We start from the raw sequence: 20,799 nt of genomic DNA on the forward strand, positions 1-20,799 counted from the left end.
TCTAGGCTGAGAGGCCTGGGCTTTCTTCTAAGGCGAGTGAGTAAGAGAGGACAGCAGAACTGAACAGGGTAGGGGTTTTAGGCTAGACACAGGAGGCAAAGAGTGGTCCTTACCCTATTCATTTGTTCTGCAAATGTTCCCGAGGTCTGCACACCAGTGATGGTGGAGGTTAAACATGCTCTTCTATCTGCCCTGCCTCAAACGGCTTCTAAGAGGGAGGCAAAACCATCTCAGAGGACAAGAGGGAAGAAGTGATTATTAGTACTGTATCAGTAGTGGCAGTGCAGGACAGCAGAAATAGACTGAGAAAGAAAGCATGAGCCTGGGTATGAAAAAAAAATGTGCTTTTAGGAGACCACATGAATGGTGCATACTTAACAATCTTAGTATTTGTGAGGCTGAGGCAGGGGAGCTGTAAACTTGAGGCTAACCCCAGCTATCAAGCTGGCACCACAAAATGCAGGGTGAACGCTGGGAATGCAGCTTAGCTGGGAGAGTGTTTGTCCAGCATTCACAAGGCCCTGGGCTCAATCCTTAGCACTGTATAAACTAGGCATGGTGATGAGTGCATTTGGGAGGTGCAGGCTGGAGGACCGAAGTCTGAGACATCCTCAGCTATACAGGGAGACTGAAGCCAGCTTACGTTCAACACTGCCGGGAGGAGGGAGGGAACTGGAAGGTGGAGAGGCTGAGTCAGGAACCGTGGAGGAAATCTGTGAGGGCAGTTCAGGAAGAGATGCTGAGATGTGGGGAAAGGAATATAAATTAGTGGCGTGGGGAGGGCTTGGTACAGGGAGGGTGAAGGGTTCTCAGGCATGATGGGATCTGTAGTCCAAAGGTCAAACCCAAAACAAAGAGGTAGGGGGTGGGCAGGAGGAAGAGTGAGGTGGGGGGGGTGAGGAGGGAGGGCAGAAGAGATCAAAATCAGGTGTGCTTCAGAAACAGCAAAGACAAAGGTAATCCTGAGAGGGGAGGAGAGAAAAAAAAAACAAAACAGTGGCTGGAAAGCTTGTCAATCAAAGGTAAGATGATGTGAAGACACAAAACAGGAACAGAAAACCTAAACTTCACAGAGACAAGAGGCAGGTAAGATTGTGAGGTATGGCGGAATGGTCTATTGTCTTTTTCTGTTTTTGGGACAGGGTATCTCTTGTGTAGGTCAGACTGACCTGGAACTCACATAGGTCTGCCTCTACTTCCTGAGAACTGGGATCAAAGGTGTACCACCACACCTAATCTTTTTTTTAAATATTAAATAATTGGGCTGGAGAGGTGGCTCAGTGGTTAAGGATGCTTACAGCTCTGTCAGTGGACCAGAGTTCAGATCCCAGTGGCCACATCCAGTGGCCTAAAACTCCAGAGGCAGGGGATCCAACACTGTCATGATCTCCATACAAGTGCATGTGCTTTCCCTCCCCTCCCATCCTCACCCCTCTCTCACACAGCCATGGGGCATGTACACATACAGGTAACATTACAAAAAGAGAAAATGTTTCTAACCTAGCTCTGGTGGTGCCGACCTCAGGAAGCTGAGGAGGGAGGATCGCCTGCTTACTGAGGTCAAGGCTGGCTTGGTGAGACTACATTTCCAAAGAAAAAGTAACATGAGGGTTGACGATATAAATCAGTGGTAGAACAGTTGCCTAGAATTCCCCCAATGAAGGGCTGGGGGCGTGGCTCAGTGATAAGAGCAGTTGCCTACCATGTGTGAGGGGCTAGATTCAATCCCTGGAACAAAAAGGAAGAAAAGAAAAGCAGCACAGTTTGTCCTAGATCATCTGAACCGAAGAGACTCCTAACCTCACGGTATACAGGCAGCAGAGAAAGGTTTGGGACTAGACAGCTCCAAGGCACACCAAGTCACGTCCTTAGTTAGTCCCACCCTGTTTTCACCTCTACCCGCTGATAATCCCACAGTATGAACTCACGAAAGGATTAACCCATTGATTGAGCCTTCAGGATCTAATCACCTCTCCAAAGCCCAACAGTCCAAAACCACATTTACATCCTGTGGGGGATATTTCATATTCAAACCACAGCAAGTGGTGAGAAGACAGACAAGGGTTTGCCAGCTCTGCGACCTCTGCCTCTGCGGGAGAGGCAAGCAGTAAATGTTAGGATCTGTAAAGGAGGGCTAAGCAGGATCCCGGGGGCGTGGCTCACACCTCAGAGCGCTTGTTCTTTTAGCATTCACAAGGTCCTGGATTCAGTCCACTGCATAAACTCCGTGTGGTAGCGCCTGCCCATGTGGGAACCCAGCAGTTGGGAGCTGGAGGCAGGAGGATCAAAAATTCAAGGTCATTTTTGGCCACAAGAAATTTGAAGTGAGTCTGGGATTCGTGCGATATTTTAGAAAATAAAACACAGGAAAACAAAACAAAAAAGAAAAGCAGGAGTTAGGAGTTGCTGGTGCATACCTAAAACACCCCAGCCCTCCATAAGCTGACATAGGAATAATGTGTAGTTCCAGGCCACCGTGGCTGTACAATGAGACTTCCTCACTTTCTCAGCTGACCACAAAAGCTATGGAGGATACAGTAACCATGTGACAGGTCAGAGCCATTCAAGCTGGCCGAGGTGAGGGGTATGAACAAGGGTGAATTAAGTTACAAATTCCAAAGAGTAGGGAACAAAAGACTGATGAGCCCTTGGAACCTTGTGTGTGTGTGAGCTTTAAGCTCAAGTATGCTGGGGTCATAGTTTTATTTAAAAAAAAAGAAAAGTAACGGAATCTTATTGCTGTGAAAGTGGGCTGGGCAGAGAGTGGTGAATGTCTATAATCCAGCACTCAGGAGATGGAGACAAGAGGATGAGGAGTTCAAGGGTATCCTTGGCTACACGAGACTCTCCCAAACAAGACTAGAGGACCTAGGAACGTAGCTCAGTGGGTAGAGTACTTTCCCAGTATGCAGGAGACCCTGTCTGGATCGCCACCACTGCAGAAAAGGCATGGTGGCTCATGCCTATAATCAGTATTTGTGAGATGAAGGCAAGAGGATTACGAAGCTCGTGAGACCCTTTATCAAAAACAAGGGGAAAAAAAGGGTGTGTGTGTGTGTGTCCAGCATTGGGAATGTGGAATTTTACAGACTGTGTGTGAGCTAGGAATCTGAGTTGAAGTTGTACGGTTGTATACTGAATAGAAGACTTTAGATAGGAGGGAGGGATCAAGGGCTCTTTTCTGCACATGCCCAGTTGGTGATGCCTCTGGAAATCCAAGTCAGGGTATCAGGTTGACTATGATGAGAGTGGTGAAGAGGTCAGGGCTAGAAATACAAGTTTTAGTAACATCAGCATTCAGAAGACATTTAATGCCATGGAATGGGAGAACTTTGAAGGGTAATGTGGATAGAGTTATGACTCCAGTCAGAAATTTGGGGACTTCTCTATGAGAAGGAGTGGCTTGGGGGTAGGCAGAAGGGCAGACCCTCTTGCAAGGCAAAAAAGTGTTGGTGGGGTGTATGGCTCAGTCTATAGTACCTGCTTAGAATCTCCCAGCGAGGGGCTGGGGTATGGCTCAGGGATTGAACTTTTGCCCTAGGTTCAATCCCTAGCACAAAAGGAAGGAGGAAGGGTGAAAAGTACGTAATGTTTTAAGGAGGAAGTCCACCATCTGTGCCCAGTGCTGCTCAGAGCTGGGAAAAGATCTGGGAGACTAGAAGGTTTATTAATGTGAGCAGGGGTGACAAGCTCAACAGAGGTGACTGCAGATAGAAGTCTTGATCCAGCATTGGGGGGAGGGCTGTGTGGGAAGAAGGGGGAGACAGAATCCAAGCGGCTATTATTTTCCTATGAAAATGATAGAGAGCTGAGTGCAGTGGCCCACGCCTGTAATCCCAGGACTAAAGAGGCTGAGGCAGGGGGATCATCACAGTTCAAGGCATGCTTGATCTTCAGAGAGAGACATTTTCTTAAAGCAATTTAAAAAAAAAAAAAAAAACTTAAAGAGGGTCAGTGAGCTAGCACTTGCTGTCAGGTTTGACAACCCGAGTTCAATCTCCACCCTGGGACCCACATAGGAGAAGGAAAGAACTGATCCCTGCAAGTTGCTTCTGACTTCCACATATGCACCACGACACACATGCCCTTACACCCCCCACAAAATAGATACTTTTTTCTTCATTTAAAATTAAAAAGGAAAGTGACAGAAAAACATACAGACAAGAAGACAGCAAATACACATGGAATTTCCACAGCTACTAAAGCAGATGGGACTCAGAAATATGGGGAGATCCAGGGGCCAGGGGAAGGGGGGGGACCAGTTCAATAGCAGGCAGCAAAGAGGGGCTCGGGAGGACTCCCAAAATGAGGCTGTGCTGCCCGCCTTCCAGAGCCTGCTGACGACAGTGTGTATCTTGCTTTGGGAGCTCATCAAGCCCTAAGCAGATCCAGTGACATTTCCTTCATTCGGTAATGACAACTCAGTGCTCAGGAATGTCTTCTGGGGACTCGGAGATGCCAGTCCCCTGTCATTTCAGAACTGTGTCCACCTTGTCATGGAATGAGGGAGAGAAGTAGGTTTAGCCAAGTAGAAACAGAGCTAAGTGTTGTGGTGGGCTTCACAGACATTGAAGAGGGAAAGGCCACATATTTTCCTAGTCTAGGGGAGGGAGCTGTGTATACCATCTCATTCATTCAGCCATACTTCATTCACGTTACCCAGGCTGCTTCTTCTATACCCGGCCTTGAAATGGATACTGGAGAGGACATGAACAGTTGGCCCAGTCTGATAGGAGAGTCACATACAGGCAGTGACCTCCGATGGCAGTATGGGCTCCAACCAGAAAGTCCAGAGCAGAAACAGCAGAGGTGGCATGGGTGTTCTAGGGGCCTGGTCATGGCTCCTGATGCACCTGGAGGAGCCACCTGGGGAAGGAAGGAGTTGGTAAAAGGTGGTTCCCACCTGGGTGGTCCACACAAGGGCTGAGAGAGGGAGTGAGGGGTTAAGAATCAGGCCCTGCTGCCATGCCATGCCACATGGCTGTCCCCTGTCTGGGTCTGTGCCCTTTGGGGAGCTGAAACTGTATGACAGGTCCCGAGGGGCACCTAGTCTAATAAATCCAATAAGGATAGTTGCTCTGCTTCATGTGTCCCAATCCCCCTAATTCCCTAGAGTCTGTCTGTCTTTTCTACTTTCTGAGGGACTGAGAACTTGAACACTGAAACTGATCTATTGACATGGAGGATTCTGGCCACCGGGGCCTCTTCCAGGCCTTGGAGTATTGGATTAAGACAACTCTAGGATACAAACCCTAGTTCTCCTTTCTCAGACTCTGGAGCCCCACTCCACCCCACCCCCACCCCACCCTCACTCCCACTCCCCTGTCTAAACTGAAGGGTCAGGTTCCAGTCCTCCTCTCTCAAACATGGAGTCCAGGCACCAGCCTCCTCCCTCAGACCTAGGAGTCCAGACCCTAGTCCTCTTCCCTCAGGGCCAGAAACCTATACTGAAGCTCTCCTCCCATATATCTAGGAGTTCAGCCCTTCTCCCTGAAATCCTGAAACTACATACCCAGGCTCTCCTCCCTCAGACTCAGACCAGGTCCACATCCTCCAAGCCCAGAAGCCCATATTCAAGCCCTCCTTCTTCAGACCTGAGTCCACCCCGCCCCCACCTCCAGTTTTTTTTCCCAAGCCTCTGAACCTCAGAATCCAGCAATCCAGCTAGGGTGCTTCCAGCGTGGACCGCTCAGGACAGAAACACAAGTTCTCTGTACTTCGCTGGCTATGAGATCCAGAGTTTGGAGTATGGACTTTGCAGCTCGGTCTCAGACCCGTGGGGAAACAAATCTTCGTACGTTCAGCCTGTTGAAGACCCGGTCCCCAACCCCTCCTTCCTAGAGGCCTCCCTCCCCCGCCCCTTGTCCCCTTAAAATACCCAGATCCCTATGGCAACAGGCGCCTGCGACAGGTGCGAGTGTTATTTACGGGTCGAGCCCAAAATAGCCGGTGGGGTGAGGGGGTGGGCGGATGGGGCGAGGCAGGGAGCGAGCGCAGCAGGTCCGGAGGGCTGACTGGGTAGTGGCGAGCAAAGCCGGACGCTTCGGAGGCATCGCGGAGCTGGGGCCGTCGCGGCGCAGAGGCAGGAGAGCTCAAGGGACCCGTGCCCGGGAGACCCGGGTGGGAAGCCCAAAGGGAGCGCGGGACCCCGAGCTGAGTCTGGAGCGATCCTGGCCGAGCAGGCCTTGGGAACCTGGGGGAGGGGGAGCCGAGTGACTGCAGACAGACTGACTGAGAGTCCCTTTCCAAGCCCTGTGTCCCCCAGGGTATTTATTTTGCCCTGGTTTTCTGAACCTGAGTGTGGACCACAGTGCCTTGATCTAAGCCCTGTCCTGACTACAGGTTTTCCTCCTGGGCCCTCAGAGTGTCCCCCAGGCTCTTTTTCTGGACCTTACTGTGATTCTCAGCCACTGTGGGAGACCTGGACTCTTTTCTGAGCAGTCCCTGGCTTGCCTATACTCCCTCGAATTCCATTGGGGCCCCAAATTAACTGTGAATACTGGAGGATTCTCCTTGCCTTTCAGACTTGGAGAGATATCAAACTTTACCTGTGAAATCCCAATTCTAACTCTTGTATTGCCCAAAAGTGTTCTGATTCCTCCTTTCTCAAAGTCTGAGCCTGAAGAAACTTAAACTCTCTCCTCAAACACATGAAAGACCTCAGCTTCCCTCTTTGGGAAAACTCTGAGGCTTACTGGAGACCCCATCAGCAGCCCAGAGAGACTGGGCAAGTTTTCCCCCTGGGTTCTTCAGTCTTCCTCTTGGGTCCGTAAACTTCAGAGTAGCCTAGCTTTTTTCCTAGGCCTCACCTGTGCCAACTTCATGTGCACAAGCCCTGGCGGCATCCTTAGGCCAAGACTATAGTTAGTTTCGTTTCTCAGGGGCAGAGGCCTCCACTCTCCCATTTGGGGTTCAGCTTTTTCTCATTCCCAATCTGGTTGACACTGAGCCCACTACTTCCTTTGAAAGTGCAGGCCCTGCTCCCTGCCCCTTAAGACCCCTCTGCACGGGTCTTTCTGACTCCTTGAAGCTCTCCTGAGCCCCAGCCGATCCCATCATCATGATGTGGTCTAACTTCTTCATGCAAGAGGAAGACCGTCGTCGGACGGCTGTGGGCCGGCGTCGTGCCCAAGAACAGCAGAATCTCGGCTTGACTCCGGAGCGAGAGGGCAAGATCAAGCTGGGGTTGCTGGTGGCTATCGTGGGTGCCACGCTGGCTGTGCTAGCTGTGGGCACCGAGTTCTGGGTGGAACTCAATACGTACAAGACCAACGGCAGCGCCGTCTGTGAGGCCGCCCATTTGGGGCTGTGGAAGGTGTGCATCAAGCGACTGTGGCAGGCGGATGTACCCGCGGGCAGGGAGACCTGTGGCCCAGCTGAGCTGCCAGGAGGTGAGAGACTGTGTTCTGAGCCCAGGCCTGTGTCCCACAGTCAGGGAGAAAGAAACTTTTGTCTGGGAAAACCTTGTTCTAGGAAAAAGAAAGTCTTATCCCCAAGGATGTTTGTGTCAAAACCAACCTGTGCTCACAGAAACTGGAGAGGAAGGGGATGGGGAGAATGAGAGATGCTCATAGCTCATATAACTAATTAGCATATCCGTTAAAGAAACTTGTTTCTTAAAGTTTGTCAGCTATGGCCTGTGCCCCAGACCAGCCTGTACCCCTAGTGACAGACAGCCTGTGCTTCCAGACCCAGCTGGTACCCTCAGAACAGCCTGAGTACACCCCCGCCAGCCCGTATCCCCTAGAACTGCCTGAATTCCCCACCAGACAGTCATGCACCCACAGACAGCCTGTGCCCTTAACTAGAAGCCTGGATACATCCCACATTACCACTCTGTGTGCCTCTGTGGAAGCAGACCACCCTACGCCCACCCGGAAGTAAAAAAAAAATGATCTGTGCTGATCCTCTTGTTTTCTGATACAATCAAATGAAGTTCTTAGCAGGGGTCTCTCTCTCTCTCTCTCTCTCTCTCTCTCTCTCTCTCTCTCTCCTCTCTCCTCTCTCTGTCTCTCTAACAATTCTGGGTGAACTTTGTACCTCCTTAGAAATGTTTATTTCCAGTCCCTCTCGCCTCGACATGGTCAGGGCAGACATTACAACCCCTCTTCCTTGCTCTACAGACACTCCACAACCTTCGTCTCCCCACATGGTGGTTCCTTTGCTCTCAGCTGTGCCTCTCACTCTCTGACAAAACATGCTATGCTCTTTGCTTAGTGGGATATTCTACACTCCCCTGGCAACTGGATATGTGTTTGCCTCTTTTGATTCAAGGACAATATCTGACACCCGTCCAACCCACTTTGGTCAGTATCTGCTTGATGAGATCTCTGCCATGCTGCTCCCCAGCATGTACTCAGTTCTCTCAGGACCCCTCAGGGAATACCCTTTACCCTCTCTGGGCTCTGCATGAATTTCCTCATTCCTCAACACCTCCTTTTCCAGATATGACAGAACACAAAATGGATGTTCTAAGACTTTGATAGCCAAGTGGAATGTCTGTGGCTTGGCCTACCTGTCCGTCCTGATCAGCCATCTTAAACAGTTCCCTTCTGCTGTTTCTCACTGTTTGGGACTTCAATCAAGATGGTCCCAAACCTTTGCAAAATGGGATAATGATGCTAGTTGGGCCTGGTGGCACAGTTCACTAACCACAGGTACTCAGGAGGCTGAGGTAGAAGGGTCGTGAGTTCGAGGACAGCCTTGGATGCAGTGGGAGTTCATAGATAGCCTAGGCAACTCTGTGAGATCCTTTCTCAAAAATCAAAGCCAGAGCTGGGGGGCATATCTCAGGAGTAGAGCGCCTGCCTAAAACCCCTCAGAAAGGGGCTGGGCTGTGGCTCCCTGGTAGAGCACCTGCCTAGAGACTCCCATTAAGGGTCTGGGAGTGTGGCTCAGAGCACCCGTCTAGGGTTCCCTAGTGAGGGACTGGAGCACAGCTTATACAGGGGAGAGAAATAAGGAGCAAGAACTCTTAACTCCCAATCTATGCCTCAAGCTAGCCCCTTGGCTCTGACTCTGTTCCTAGAGCTACACTGTACTGTATGTCACTAGTGCTTCAGAAGGTCTCAGAGGCCCTCGCTCTTTGGAGGAGACTGCCCCCTGCCACCTTACTGCGTCCTTCCCTTTCTGTTCCCTCTACTTGTCAGAAAGGGCTTTGCCACTGAGCATGGTGGCACCACATTTGCACTCAGGAGGCAGAAGCAGGAAGACCAGGAGTACAAAGCCAGCTCTGCTACAGAGTGAGTTGTCAGCCAGCCTAGGCTACATAATACCTTGTCTCAGAAACAAGAGGACTTCACCTTTCTTCCAAGGCCATTACCAGCTCCCCATAATTCTGCGTTATCAGAGGACCTATCCTGGACTGGACTGTCTCAAAAAAAAATCACTCCTTTTAAAAATTAAAAGAAAGCTGTTATGTCCCTCGGCTGTCAGAGAGAGACTCACCCTGTGGTTTCTCGAGGGAGTTTGTCCTATTCTCTGGGGCACATGGGCATAAAATCCTGTTACTAGCAGCCAAATGAGATGGCAGACACCACACCCAGCCCCAGAAGGGACTCCATAGTTCTCTCATGGGTATAGACTGTATCCCCTACTAGTGGCTGCAAAAAGCATCTTTCTTCCACAGGAAGTGCCCTTTCCTTCTTGGTGCCGTAGGACAGACTGCTCTGTACACTTGCAGCTGCTCTGGCCTAGAAACCGCAAACCCTTCTTCTCTGTCACGCCCCATACCACCCCTTGGCATAGATTTAGCCATTCCTGCTTCTCCATACTGTCCCGCTCCCTTCCCAATGTTCTCTACCCTCTGTAGTTCCGCACTCCCCCTTGGTATCTCAGTTTCCCCGTACACAGAATAAAATAGGTCAGTGCAAGAATACACTTTAGGATCTAGGATGTATGTAATTGGCAGAGTGGTTGCCCCGAGTCTGCTTCCAGCACCACATAAAGCAAACATGGCAGTGCACACCTGTAGACCTAGCACTTGAGAGGTGGAGGCAGGAGAGTCAGAAGTTCAAGGCTATCCTTAGCTTCATAGCAAGTTCAAAGTCAGCTTAGGATACGTAAAACCCTGTCTTAGGAAGTTAGAACATTCTGTTTGTTAACTTTAAGCCTTTTCTTTTCTTTTTTCTTTTTTGCATTTTTCCATCTTTATTAAATTGGTATTTCTTATTTATTTAAGCCTTTTCATATCTAAATTAACAAAGCTATTTAGTGAATCTTACATATGTTTACATAAAGAATATTGTCTGTTTCTGCAAGGTCCTTCTTATGCTGTCTTTAAAATTTTTTCTTTTTAAAAACAAGGTCTCATTGTAGCCCCTACTGGCACCACACCTCCCTATTTTAAAAATTATTTCCCAATTTATGCATGGTGGTACATACTTTTAGTACCACCACTTGGGAAGCAGAAGCCAGAGGATCTCTCTGAATTTGAGGCCAGTCCCAGGATAGCCAGGGATACTTGGGGAGACCCTGTCTCAAAACAAACAAACAAAAAGCAAAAACAATAAAACCCTTTCCTAATTCAGTTCTCTAGTGTGTTTGACATTGTATCCATGCACAAATGTTTTGACTTGGAAATACTTAGAGAGAGTTTGAGTTTATATACACGTATGTTTTGATTTGAAAAAAAAAAAAAAGGTATGCGATCTTGTGCTATTTTCAATGTAATTTTTCTTGCTCAATACTGTGATTTCCAAACCTCTTTCATTTGCTTTATGCTTTCGTAGTTCGTGGTGGCTTTATGCTGTAAAGATGTCCATTAGAGTATCTGTCTCAACTGTCTATTGCCCAAAGATGAATACAAGATTAATTCCTACTTCAGCTCAGTAAACAATGCCACAGAGAACAGCCATATTTACAGTCTTATGTGTGTTTTTTTTCTTCTTGGAATGTCACAGGGCATAGACACACAGGCATGTGTCAGTGGTAGAGATGTGTTCTGAGAGATGCATGCTAAGGACAATTCATCTTGAGAACCAAAGTGCGTGCTACATGTAGATAGATTATGATGGCTGTTATGTGACAAAGCCTTGGCTTATTTGATTTCTACTTTTGAATTATGCGACTGTGTGGGGACGATGTGTGCCTGTGTGTGCAGGTATCCAGAGTCCAGAAAAGGGCGTTAGATTCTGAAGTACCGAGCTGCTGTTTTAAGCCACCTCACATGGGCACCAGGACCCTAACTTGGGTCCACAGCAGGGGAGGCACATGCTCTTAACCACCGAGCCCTCTCCCCAGCTGCAAGATGACATATTCTTACTGTGCCTAAGTCGTACACACAGCCGACTGCTGACTGAACCGTCCCTGCCTGCTGTACACCTGTACTTCATTTTCTAAGTACGTCAGAGTCCCTCACAAATAGACGAGTGACAGTTTACAGTCCCAGCTGCTTCCTCTTATCCCTCCAAGGCTTGATACTGCCCTTTCAATATTTTCCCATCTAATTGATCTGAAGTGGCATCTCCCTGCTGGTTCAAGTTGCGTTCCCCTGACTCCTGCTGCAGCAGAGTCTCTCTTCATGTACTTGTGAACTATCCGGACTTGCCCTCCTGTGAATAACTATTCATAGCCGTTGCCTGTGTTTCAATAGGGTTACTTCTCTTCCCCCCTTGCTAACCTGCAGGAGGGCTTTGTATATGTCGCATAGGAGAGGAATCTTTTCTGAGTCTCTTAGCCTCCTGGTACCACATCTTGGTGTCCTTTGTGGAATAAAGTGATAACTTATTTTCAACCCACTTGCTCCTCCGATGCCCGAGAAAGAGCCAGGAGAGAGATTATCTACTCATTTAAAGAGGAAGAATTGGAGGGCCAGAGAGGTTAATGGTTCCCTTGTGTCAGAGACTTAGACCGAAGGGCTTGAGGTAAAAACCTCAACCTCCAGACTTGAGTGATATGGCAAGTGGATCTGTACCTCAGTGTCATGTCCCACCTTTGTACACTTAATTTATTCCCCCCTCATAACGTGTGTGTGCATGCATGTGTGCATGTGCATGTGCGTGCGCGTGCCCGTGTGTCAGAGGACAATCCACAGGAGTCTTCTACCGTGTGGATTCTAAGGATTGAACCCAGGTCATCAGGCTTAGCAATCAGCATCTTGATACGCCAAACCACCTTGCCAGCCTGATTTTTCTCCTCTCCTCTGTGGGTCAGCCACACTAATACTTTATTTTTAGTTTCCTGTAGTGTCTGGGGAATACCCAGCCTTGATCTTACACAAAACTTCATCACCTTCCCGTTTTCTCCTTGCACCCCACAGAAGCAAACTGCACCTACTTCAAATTCTTCACCACGGGGGAAAATGCGCACATCTTCCAGAGAACCACCAAGAAAGGTGAGGACAAGGATTGTGACAAGGGAGGGCTGGGGGTAGGATGGCTGCTCTGAAGGAGTGACTGACAGCACTGTGCTCAGGATGGGCTCAGCTTCTCTGGATGTCCCATATTTGGGAGGTGATGGTGGGTTAAGAGTGTGAACAGTGATCATCAGAGCTGGTGTCTAGCCCACTGGCCATTAACTCTGCCTGTGCTGTGTGGCTTAGGCAAATCATACTTCCTCTCTGTTGCGAGCATTATAAAGACATTCTGTGTGCTAAGCTCAGCACCCAAAGTTTGTTAGCACAGTTCTAGCCCTTGCTACAAGCCTGCAAGGCTTGGGCTTCAGCTTTACCATTCAGGGGAGAGAAGAAATCAGAAGTGGTTGAGAGAATTACTTTCCTTTTCCCACAAAAGAACAGAGGCAAGATCCCAATCCAAATAAGTCTGAACCTACAAAATGGTACATGAAAAATGAAAATGCTACATGTATACACTGATCCGTATGATGGCCTCCATGTGATAGCCTAGTACACAGAAGATGGCTGGTGTAATGAGAGGAAATGTATTTTTAACTTTAACTTAAGCGAACTTAAAATGGTGTCTGGTAGGGTTGGGGATTTAGCTCAGTGGTAGAGCGCTTGCCTAGGAAGCATAAGGCCCTGGGTTCGGGTCCCCAGCTCAAAAAAAAGAACCAAAAAAAAAAAAAAAAAAAAAAAAATGGTGTCTGGTAGATACTACTGTACTCATTAGTGCAACTCTGAGGACTTCGTCCTTCTTCTTCGTCCTTCTTCTTCTTCTTCCTCTTCTTCAAGATTTATTTATTTTATGTATATGAGTACACTGTAGCTGTCTTCAGACACACCAGAAGAGGGCATCAGATCCCATTACAGACGGTTGTGAGCCACCATGTGGTTGCTGGGATTTGAACTCAGGACCTCTGGAAGAGCAGTCGGTGCTCTTAACCACTGAGCCATCTCTCCAGCCCCCTGACTTTGTCCTTCCTACCCTAAATCTAGCTTCTGGACCATCACTTCAGTGTCTCCACAAAAGAACTGGGATAATTCCATGTCTCTTATTCTTTTTTGTCTGTCTGTCTGTCTGTCTGTCTGTTTTGTTTTTAAATGAGGATTTAATGAAGTGGAGCACTAGACATATGAGTCCTGGTGCATACTAGTGTCCCTTACCTTTTACATTCTTTTCTCATATGAGCTGGGTCGGGTCACTGTGTACCTTTAGTAAAATTGTATGGACCACCTACTATGAGCTGAGCACGACACTGGGCACTTCTAATCCTGATGTTCCAGAGACTTTCCAGAGTGGTGTAGGACCTTACCAGGATTTTCCAGCTGGGGAGTAGTTGGGGAGAAAAACAACTGAGATGGTTGTAAGATAATGAATCACCTTTATTTCTGTTCCCTCAACTTCATCATCTGTAACACAGTGATGACCAAAGGATAAGTAGCAGCTGGTTGTCCCAATATCCCTGACTTGGCCTTGTCCCCTTTTTCTCTAGCCTGAGCCAAGTAACTAACTGACCCATCCAGGTCTTCGTTCCTTCCTTGTAACACACTCTCAGGAGGACTTTGAAGTCTTCCGTCTTCTGGTTCTGGTTCTTATGAAGGAGTGCTGTCTATTCTCCTATTCCCATGTTCTCTACCTCTCCCTTGGCCCTCCTTGCAGAGGTAAACCTGGCAGCTGCTGTGATAGCTGTGCTGGGCCTGACAGCCATGGCCTTGGGCTGCCTCTGTGTCATCATGGTACTCAGTAAAGGTGCAGAGTTCCTGCTCCGCTTGGGAGCTGTCTGCTTTGGCCTCTCAGGTGAGGGCTGAGTGTGAGGAGGCCAAGGCCATTGCATGCTGGGAGGTGGGATCTCTATACACTGCTGCATGCTGGGAGGTGGGATTCCACACACTGCTGCATGCTGGGAGGTGGGATTCCACACACTGCTGCATGCTGGGAGGTGGGATTCCACACACTGCTGCATGCTGGGAGGTGGGATTCCACACACGGTTTGCTTGGAGGTGGAAAGACCCTATCGCATGCTGGGAGGTGGATCTCTGCACACTGTTGCAGGGATCTCTACCAACTGTTGCATGCCAGAAGTTAGGATTCCTCACACATATTTGAGTGTTGAGCAGAGGGAACTTCACATAATGTTGCATGAAGGGAAGTAGAATCTCCAAGCATGTTGGGAATGAGGAGAAGCCCAAGGGTTCTAGTATATTCAAAGGTGGAAGAATTCCAAGGACTTTTCTGGCGAAGTTTATTTAGATTTAAATGCTATTTTAGATTTGGAGCTGGGAGCGCCAAGAATCATTACACATTGAGAATGGGATCTCCACTATGCTGGGAGTAGAGGAGAGGACAGTTCAAGGGCTGTGGTAGGCTCAAAGATGGAATTCCAAATCCTGTTGTTGGCCGAGGAGTAGGCTGTCTCCAAATACTATTTAGGTTTGGACATGGGAGTGCCAAGGACTGTTTCAAGGGGGAGGGGGTGATCTCCAGGTACTGTTGCATGCCAGGAGTTGGAACGAGTTCATGTAAAATCTAAAAGCTAGGAACATTCTAAGCCTGTTGTTGCAATGGCATTTGCATTCTTTCCACGTGTTCTTTTAAATTTGGCCCGGAATCTCCAACACTGTTGTATAGTAGGAGCTCCAGGCAGGACTTTGAGCGCTATGGCATGCTGGAGGTCAAAGAAGCTCATGGGCTGAGTAGGTCTGAAGATGAGAGTCTCAAGCCATTCAGAAGGTGTCTTAGGGTTTTATTGCTGTGAAGAGACACCATAACCAAGGCAACTCTTACAAAGAAAATATTTAATTCGAAGGCTCTCAATTCATTGTCATCGTGGCAGGAAGCATGGCAGCCTCCAGGCAGACATTGTGCTGGAGGAGCCAAGAGTTCTACGTCTTGATCTGAAGGCAGCCAGGAGGAGACTGTCCTGAAGTGGGTGGGGCCTGAGCATAGGAGACTTCAAAGCCCACCCCCACAATGACACACTTCCTCTAACAAGATAAGACCACATCTCCTGAAAGTGCAACTCCCTGTGGCCAAGCATTCAAACTCATGAGCCTACAGGGGAGCGGGTGGGGAGCGGGGGCAAACCTATTCAAACCAGCACAGAAGGTTTCTAGTCTTTGAGTTTTAGACTTGGAGTGTGCAGGGACTGTGTTGTATTCTTGTAAGTGAGGATCCGGAAGAAAAAACAATGCCACATCTTGTGAAATGTAGCCACCACTAATAACAAAGACTTCAGTTTAGTCGACATCTAGCTCAAAGCATTACAGCGAGTGGACTAGCTAAAGGTCATCGTTTTTTTTTTTTATTATTTTCAATTTTTATTTTGTGTGTATTGCTGTTTTGCCTGCATGTGTGTCTGCATGAGGGTATCAGATCTTGGAGTGTTGATGATGGGATTTGAACCCTGGTTCTCTGGAAGAACAGCCAGTGCACTTAATGGCTGAACCATCTCTCCAAACCCTTTATTTGTTTGTTTGTTTGTTTGTTTGTATGAATGAATGCTTTTTTTTTTTTTTTTTGCATGTGTGTCCATTCCTGAGTTCAGAAAAGGGCATTGGATTCCCAGGAACTGGAGTTACAGATGGTTCTGAGCTGCCATGTGAATGCTGGGAGCCCAGCCTGAGTTCTCTGCATGAGCAACAAGTGCTCTTAACCACCAAGCCTCCTCTCCAGCCCCAAAGGTTACGAGTTATCATTTTGTTGATAAGAGTACTAAGGTTCAGGAAAGTCAAGGACTTTTCATAGCCACGCAATTCAGTGGTGTTTTTTTTTTTAATTTCTTCACAGATTTACAGTCATGCATATATACACAAATACATATCCATGTGATACTGTGTTCATATCCCCACCCCAAGTATCCTCTCTTATCCCTCTCCTGCCAAACCCCTTCTTTCCAACAAGTCCCCATTTATGACTGCTTTTTGTTTCCTGCTGCATTTAATTAGGGTTGACCACATGGGTAAAGGGTTATTTTTTTTTAAGATTTATTTATTTTACTGTAGATGTCTTCAGACATACCAGTAGAGGACATTGGATTCCATTACAGATGGCTGTGAGCCACCATGTGGTTGCTGGGATTTGAACTCAGGACCTCTGGAAGAGCAGTCAGTGCTCTTAATCACTGAGCCATCTCTCCAGCTCTGAGGGCTATTTACTTAACCAAAGGCAACTCGCTGGTGGCCTCAACATCACTGAGGAATATATCTCCCCTTGGCCAGAAACCATTAATTGTCTCTATCTCCCCCTTCCATGATGGATTGTTGGTGGACCAGTCTCCTGTATGTCTTGTGCAGGTAGCCACCCAGAGGCAAGGGTTGATACTAAGCTTTCTTGACCTCTTATTCACTGAAGTGCATCAATGAATTTTAGGACCTTTGTTCCTGTGAGGTCTTTGTAGGGTTAGAGCTGCTAGGGTAGAATGAATGCTTAACCGGGGACCATGTGTTTTATGTTCTACCTAGGGTGCTAGGTATGTGCTGAATCGTGGCATGTCATTGGGAAATTCCTTTTATTACCTAGTGTTTCATTGTCGAGCCAGATGCAGTAATTAGAAAAACTATGTGCTGAGAGTGATGATGTGGGTAATGAGGTAGGTGATAGTGGCGATGGTGATTATGATAGAATTGATTGTGATGGTGGTGATGGTGGTGATGATGATGGATTGATGGTGATGATGATGATGGTGGCAGGTGGTGATGATGGTGACTATGACGGGATTGGTGAAATGATGGTGATTATGATAGAATTGATGGTGATGGTGGTGATGATGGTGATTAGGTAGATCGGTGGTAGTGATGTTGTGGTGGTGGTGATGACTGTGATTATGATGGGGTGGATGGTAAAGATGCTGTGATGGTGGTGGTAGGTGGAGATGACGGTGATAGAGATGGTGGAGATGACAGTAGAAGTGATGATGGTGGTGTTGGTGGTTATGGAGTAGTGATGGTCAGGATGGAAACCATGGTGTTGAGAGGTTGTGATGGCGATGGTGATGATAACGGTGTGACTCTAGAGATGATGGTGGTAGATTTTGACATCTATGTGGTAGCTGTGATGGTGACGGTGTCAAGCATCATTAGTGATGACGTAAGCATAGATGTTGTTGTCTTAGGGTTTCTATTGCTGTGGTGAACACCACGTCCACGGGGAGGAAAGCTTTCTTTCATCTCACACTTCTAAGTAACAGTCCATTACTAAGGAAGGTCAAAGCAGGAACCGAAGTGGGGCTGGAACTAGGAGACGGGAACCGATGGCCATGGAGGAACACTGTTTGCTGGCTTGCTCCCCTTGGCTTGCTCAGCCTACTTTTTAAAAAAAGTCTCACCCAGGAATGCTGATTTCCAAAGCAGCTACCAGATTTGACATTCACACCAACAGTGAACATGGCTCCCCATTCCCCACATCCTTGTCTGCATTTGTTGTCATTTGTTTTCTTATATCTATAACTGACCTGGAATTTATTAGCCCCAGGTTGGCCTTGTTAAGGCAATCCTCCTGCCTTAGTACTGGGATTATAGGTATGCACAATCATTCCTGATGCTCCCTACTTAAATGTTTTGGAGGTGCTAGAGAGATCGCCCAATGGTTAAAAGCATTTGCTCCTAACTGCCTGGAACTCCAAGTCCAGAAGATCTGCTGCCCTCTTCTGACCACTGTGGGGATTACACACACACAGACACACACAGACACACAGACACACAGACACACACACACACACACACACACACACACACACACACACCCCTTTAATTTTTTTCTTCCCGCCACATATCACATTCTGAAATCCTCTTTCCTCCTCCTGTATTTGCTTTAGAAGGTGAAACATGGCAGCCACCAGGCCAGTGGTGCCTAGTATGTATTCTCTGTTTGGTAGAAGTGTCTAAGGATTTCTCTGAAGTGACTCTTAGAAGACTGGAGAAGATCCCATAAAAAGCTAGGTATTGTGACACATACCTATAATCCTAACACCCAGAATGTTAAAGCAAGAGAATCGTGAGTTGGAGAACAGCCCGGCCTACATAGCAAGACTTTTTCTCAAACCCAGAAGCAAACAATTCCTTTAAAAATACTGATGTTTACCGCTGGAGAGATGTCTCAGTGGTTAAGAGTGCTGGCTGCTTTTCTAGAGGACTCTGATTTAATTCCTCACAGCCATCTAACTCCAGTCCCAGGGGATCCTCTGTGGGATCTGCCTCATATATATATATATATATATATATATATATATATATATATATATATATATATATATGTAAATTGGGAAATGCCCTTCGTGCTCACACACGCACACGCACACGCACATGCACACGCACACACACACACGGGCATGCACATATACAGAGAGAGAGAAAATGGGGGTATGCATATTAAGTATAGACATAATAATATTCCCAGCCCCCCATTTGTGGAATTAAGATGACTCTTGAGTTGCTGAGGTAAAGTATGAAAGGACCCTCAGCTCCTTGGTTGATAAAGGAAGGAAGGAAGGGTGACAGTCTCAAGCCTGGACTGGAGCTAAGAGCCTCTCTCTTCTTCCTGCACAGGCCTGCTGCTCTTTGTCAGCCTGGAGGTGTTCCGGCATTCCGTCAGAGCCCTGCTGCAGGGGGTCAACCCTGAGACCCCTCCAGCTCCACGCCTGGCCTATGAGTATTCCTGGTCCCTCGGCTGTGGTGTGGGCGCTGGTCTGATCCTGCTGCTGGGGGGAGCCTGTTTCCTCCTGCTCACCCTGCCGTCCTGGCCCTGGAGGTCACTGTGCCCCAAGCGGGGTGGCCCAACTGCCTAGAGCGCTGGCCTGCTTTCTGAAGGCGTCTGCCAACCCTGCCTCAGTTTCCAGCTTTCTCCTCAGGACTTTTCATCTCTCTTCTAGAGAAACTGTTTTTCCCGCTCTGGTGGGCCCATTTCACAAAATGTCTTGGTCCCTCATCTTCTCTCTGTAAATAATGCTTTTGGGGGTGTGGGGAATGGCTCAGTAAGTAATCGCTTGCTGAGCAAGCTTGAGGACTTGGAGTTTGAGCGCCCAGAACTCACTTTAAAAGCCAGCACAGTAGTCCATGTCTATAATTCCAATGTTGGGAAGGCAGAGGTTAGAGGAACCTTGGAGCTCACTGACCAGCTAGCCTAGTCAATTATTGAGGTCAGGTTCAGTGAGAGACCCTGTCTCAAACAGTAAGGCAGAAGCAACAAAGGAAGATGCCTGATGCTAAACTCTGACAGACAGACAGACACACACACACACACACACACACACACACACACCACACCACACCTTTGTTGAATTTGGGTTGCTTGAGGTAGGATGGGAAGTTCCCTGGGGAAACTTCTAGGGATCCGATGGGAGATGGGTGAAAGGGCTGGGATCCCAGAAGGATTTGGGAGCTTTCTTTCCAATTCCTTGCTGATCCACGGAATGGAGAGACGTCCTACAACTGCCAGATGGAACAAGGAAGAACCCGGGTCCGACTTCACTGTCATCAGACTTGGGATTAAAGGTTTGAAGATGTGACAGCCTTGATTTGGAGCCTGTCTGTGGTGGAACTCATGCTTTCTAGGGTGGAGAAGGGAATCCCTCTTCTCTCCACTCACTGGCCACATACTACTATCAGTCCTGATATTGTTCACATGCCCCCAACAGGTGGCAGACAGGAACTTGGAAAAAGGATTGGTCCAGAACACAGACATTGCCACAGTTTGAATCTTGTTTCTCACTAAAGTACACACACCAGGGACTCTCAGACTCCCAGAGCAACCTTGTTTCGTTACAGTTTGGTGTGTGTGTGTGTGTGTGTGTGTGTATGTGTGTGTGTGTGTGTGTGTGTAACACACACACACACACACGAGTGCATTCATATTCACTGTATAAAAAAGCTAGGTTTCATACAAATGTTTTTTAAGATTTATTGATTTTTATTGTATGTGTGAGTATTTTGACTGCATGTCTGTGCACCTTTTGCATGCTTGGTGCCATCAGAGGTCAGAAGAGGGTGTCACAACCCCTGAAATACTGCCACGTGAATGTGAATCAAACCCAGGTCCTCTGCAAGAGTAACAAATTCTCTTTTTAAAAAAAAGTATTATTTATCTTATGTATATGAGTGCTCTATCTGCACTTACACATGTGTGCCCGAAGAGAGCATCAGATCCCATTACAGATGGTTGTGAGCCACCTTGTAGCCGGTTGCTGCCAATTGAACTCAGGACCTCTGGAAGACCAGCCAGTGCTCTTAACCTCTGAGCCATCTCCCCAGCCCATAACAAGCTTTCTTAACTGCTGAGCCATGTCTCCAATCCCTCATATGACATTTTATACAGATATATTTGGACCACTTTTCCACCATCTTCCCGGCCCCACTCTTCTACCTATTCCCTAGTAGTCCCTCTTTTGCTTTATTTTATTTTTAAAACTTGAGACCTAGTCTCACTCTGTAGCCAGGTGGATACCCTGAGTACTAGGAGTACAGGCATG

General features: G+C 47.8%; 1 protein-coding gene across 2 annotated transcripts; it reads left to right on the forward strand.

Moving 5' to 3' along the window:
- Positions 1–7,047: 7,047 nt before the first annotated feature.
- Positions 7,048–19,841, forward strand: Cacng6 (calcium voltage-gated channel auxiliary subunit gamma 6). Of its 2 annotated transcripts, XM_032896266.1 has the most exons (4): positions 7,048–7,391; positions 12,260–12,334; positions 13,998–14,135; positions 18,881–19,841. In XM_032896266.1, exons 1-4 carry the CDS (start codon positions 7,061–7,063, stop codon positions 19,117–19,119), a joined length of 783 nt encoding a protein of 260 aa, XP_032752157.1. In that variant the 5' UTR covers positions 7,048–7,060; the 3' UTR covers positions 19,120–19,841. The 2 variants fall into 2 exon arrangements, with proteins under 2 accessions (XP_032752157.1, XP_032752159.1); XM_032896268.1 differs by lacking the exon at positions 13,998–14,135.
- Positions 19,842–20,799: the final 958 nt, after the last annotated feature.

The sequence above is a fragment of the Rattus rattus genome, chromosome 2 (assembly GCF_011064425.1).
Source record: "Rattus rattus isolate New Zealand chromosome 2, Rrattus_CSIRO_v1, whole genome shotgun sequence".
In the NCBI taxonomy this organism is placed as follows: Eukaryota; Metazoa; Chordata; class Mammalia; order Rodentia; family Muridae; genus Rattus; species Rattus rattus.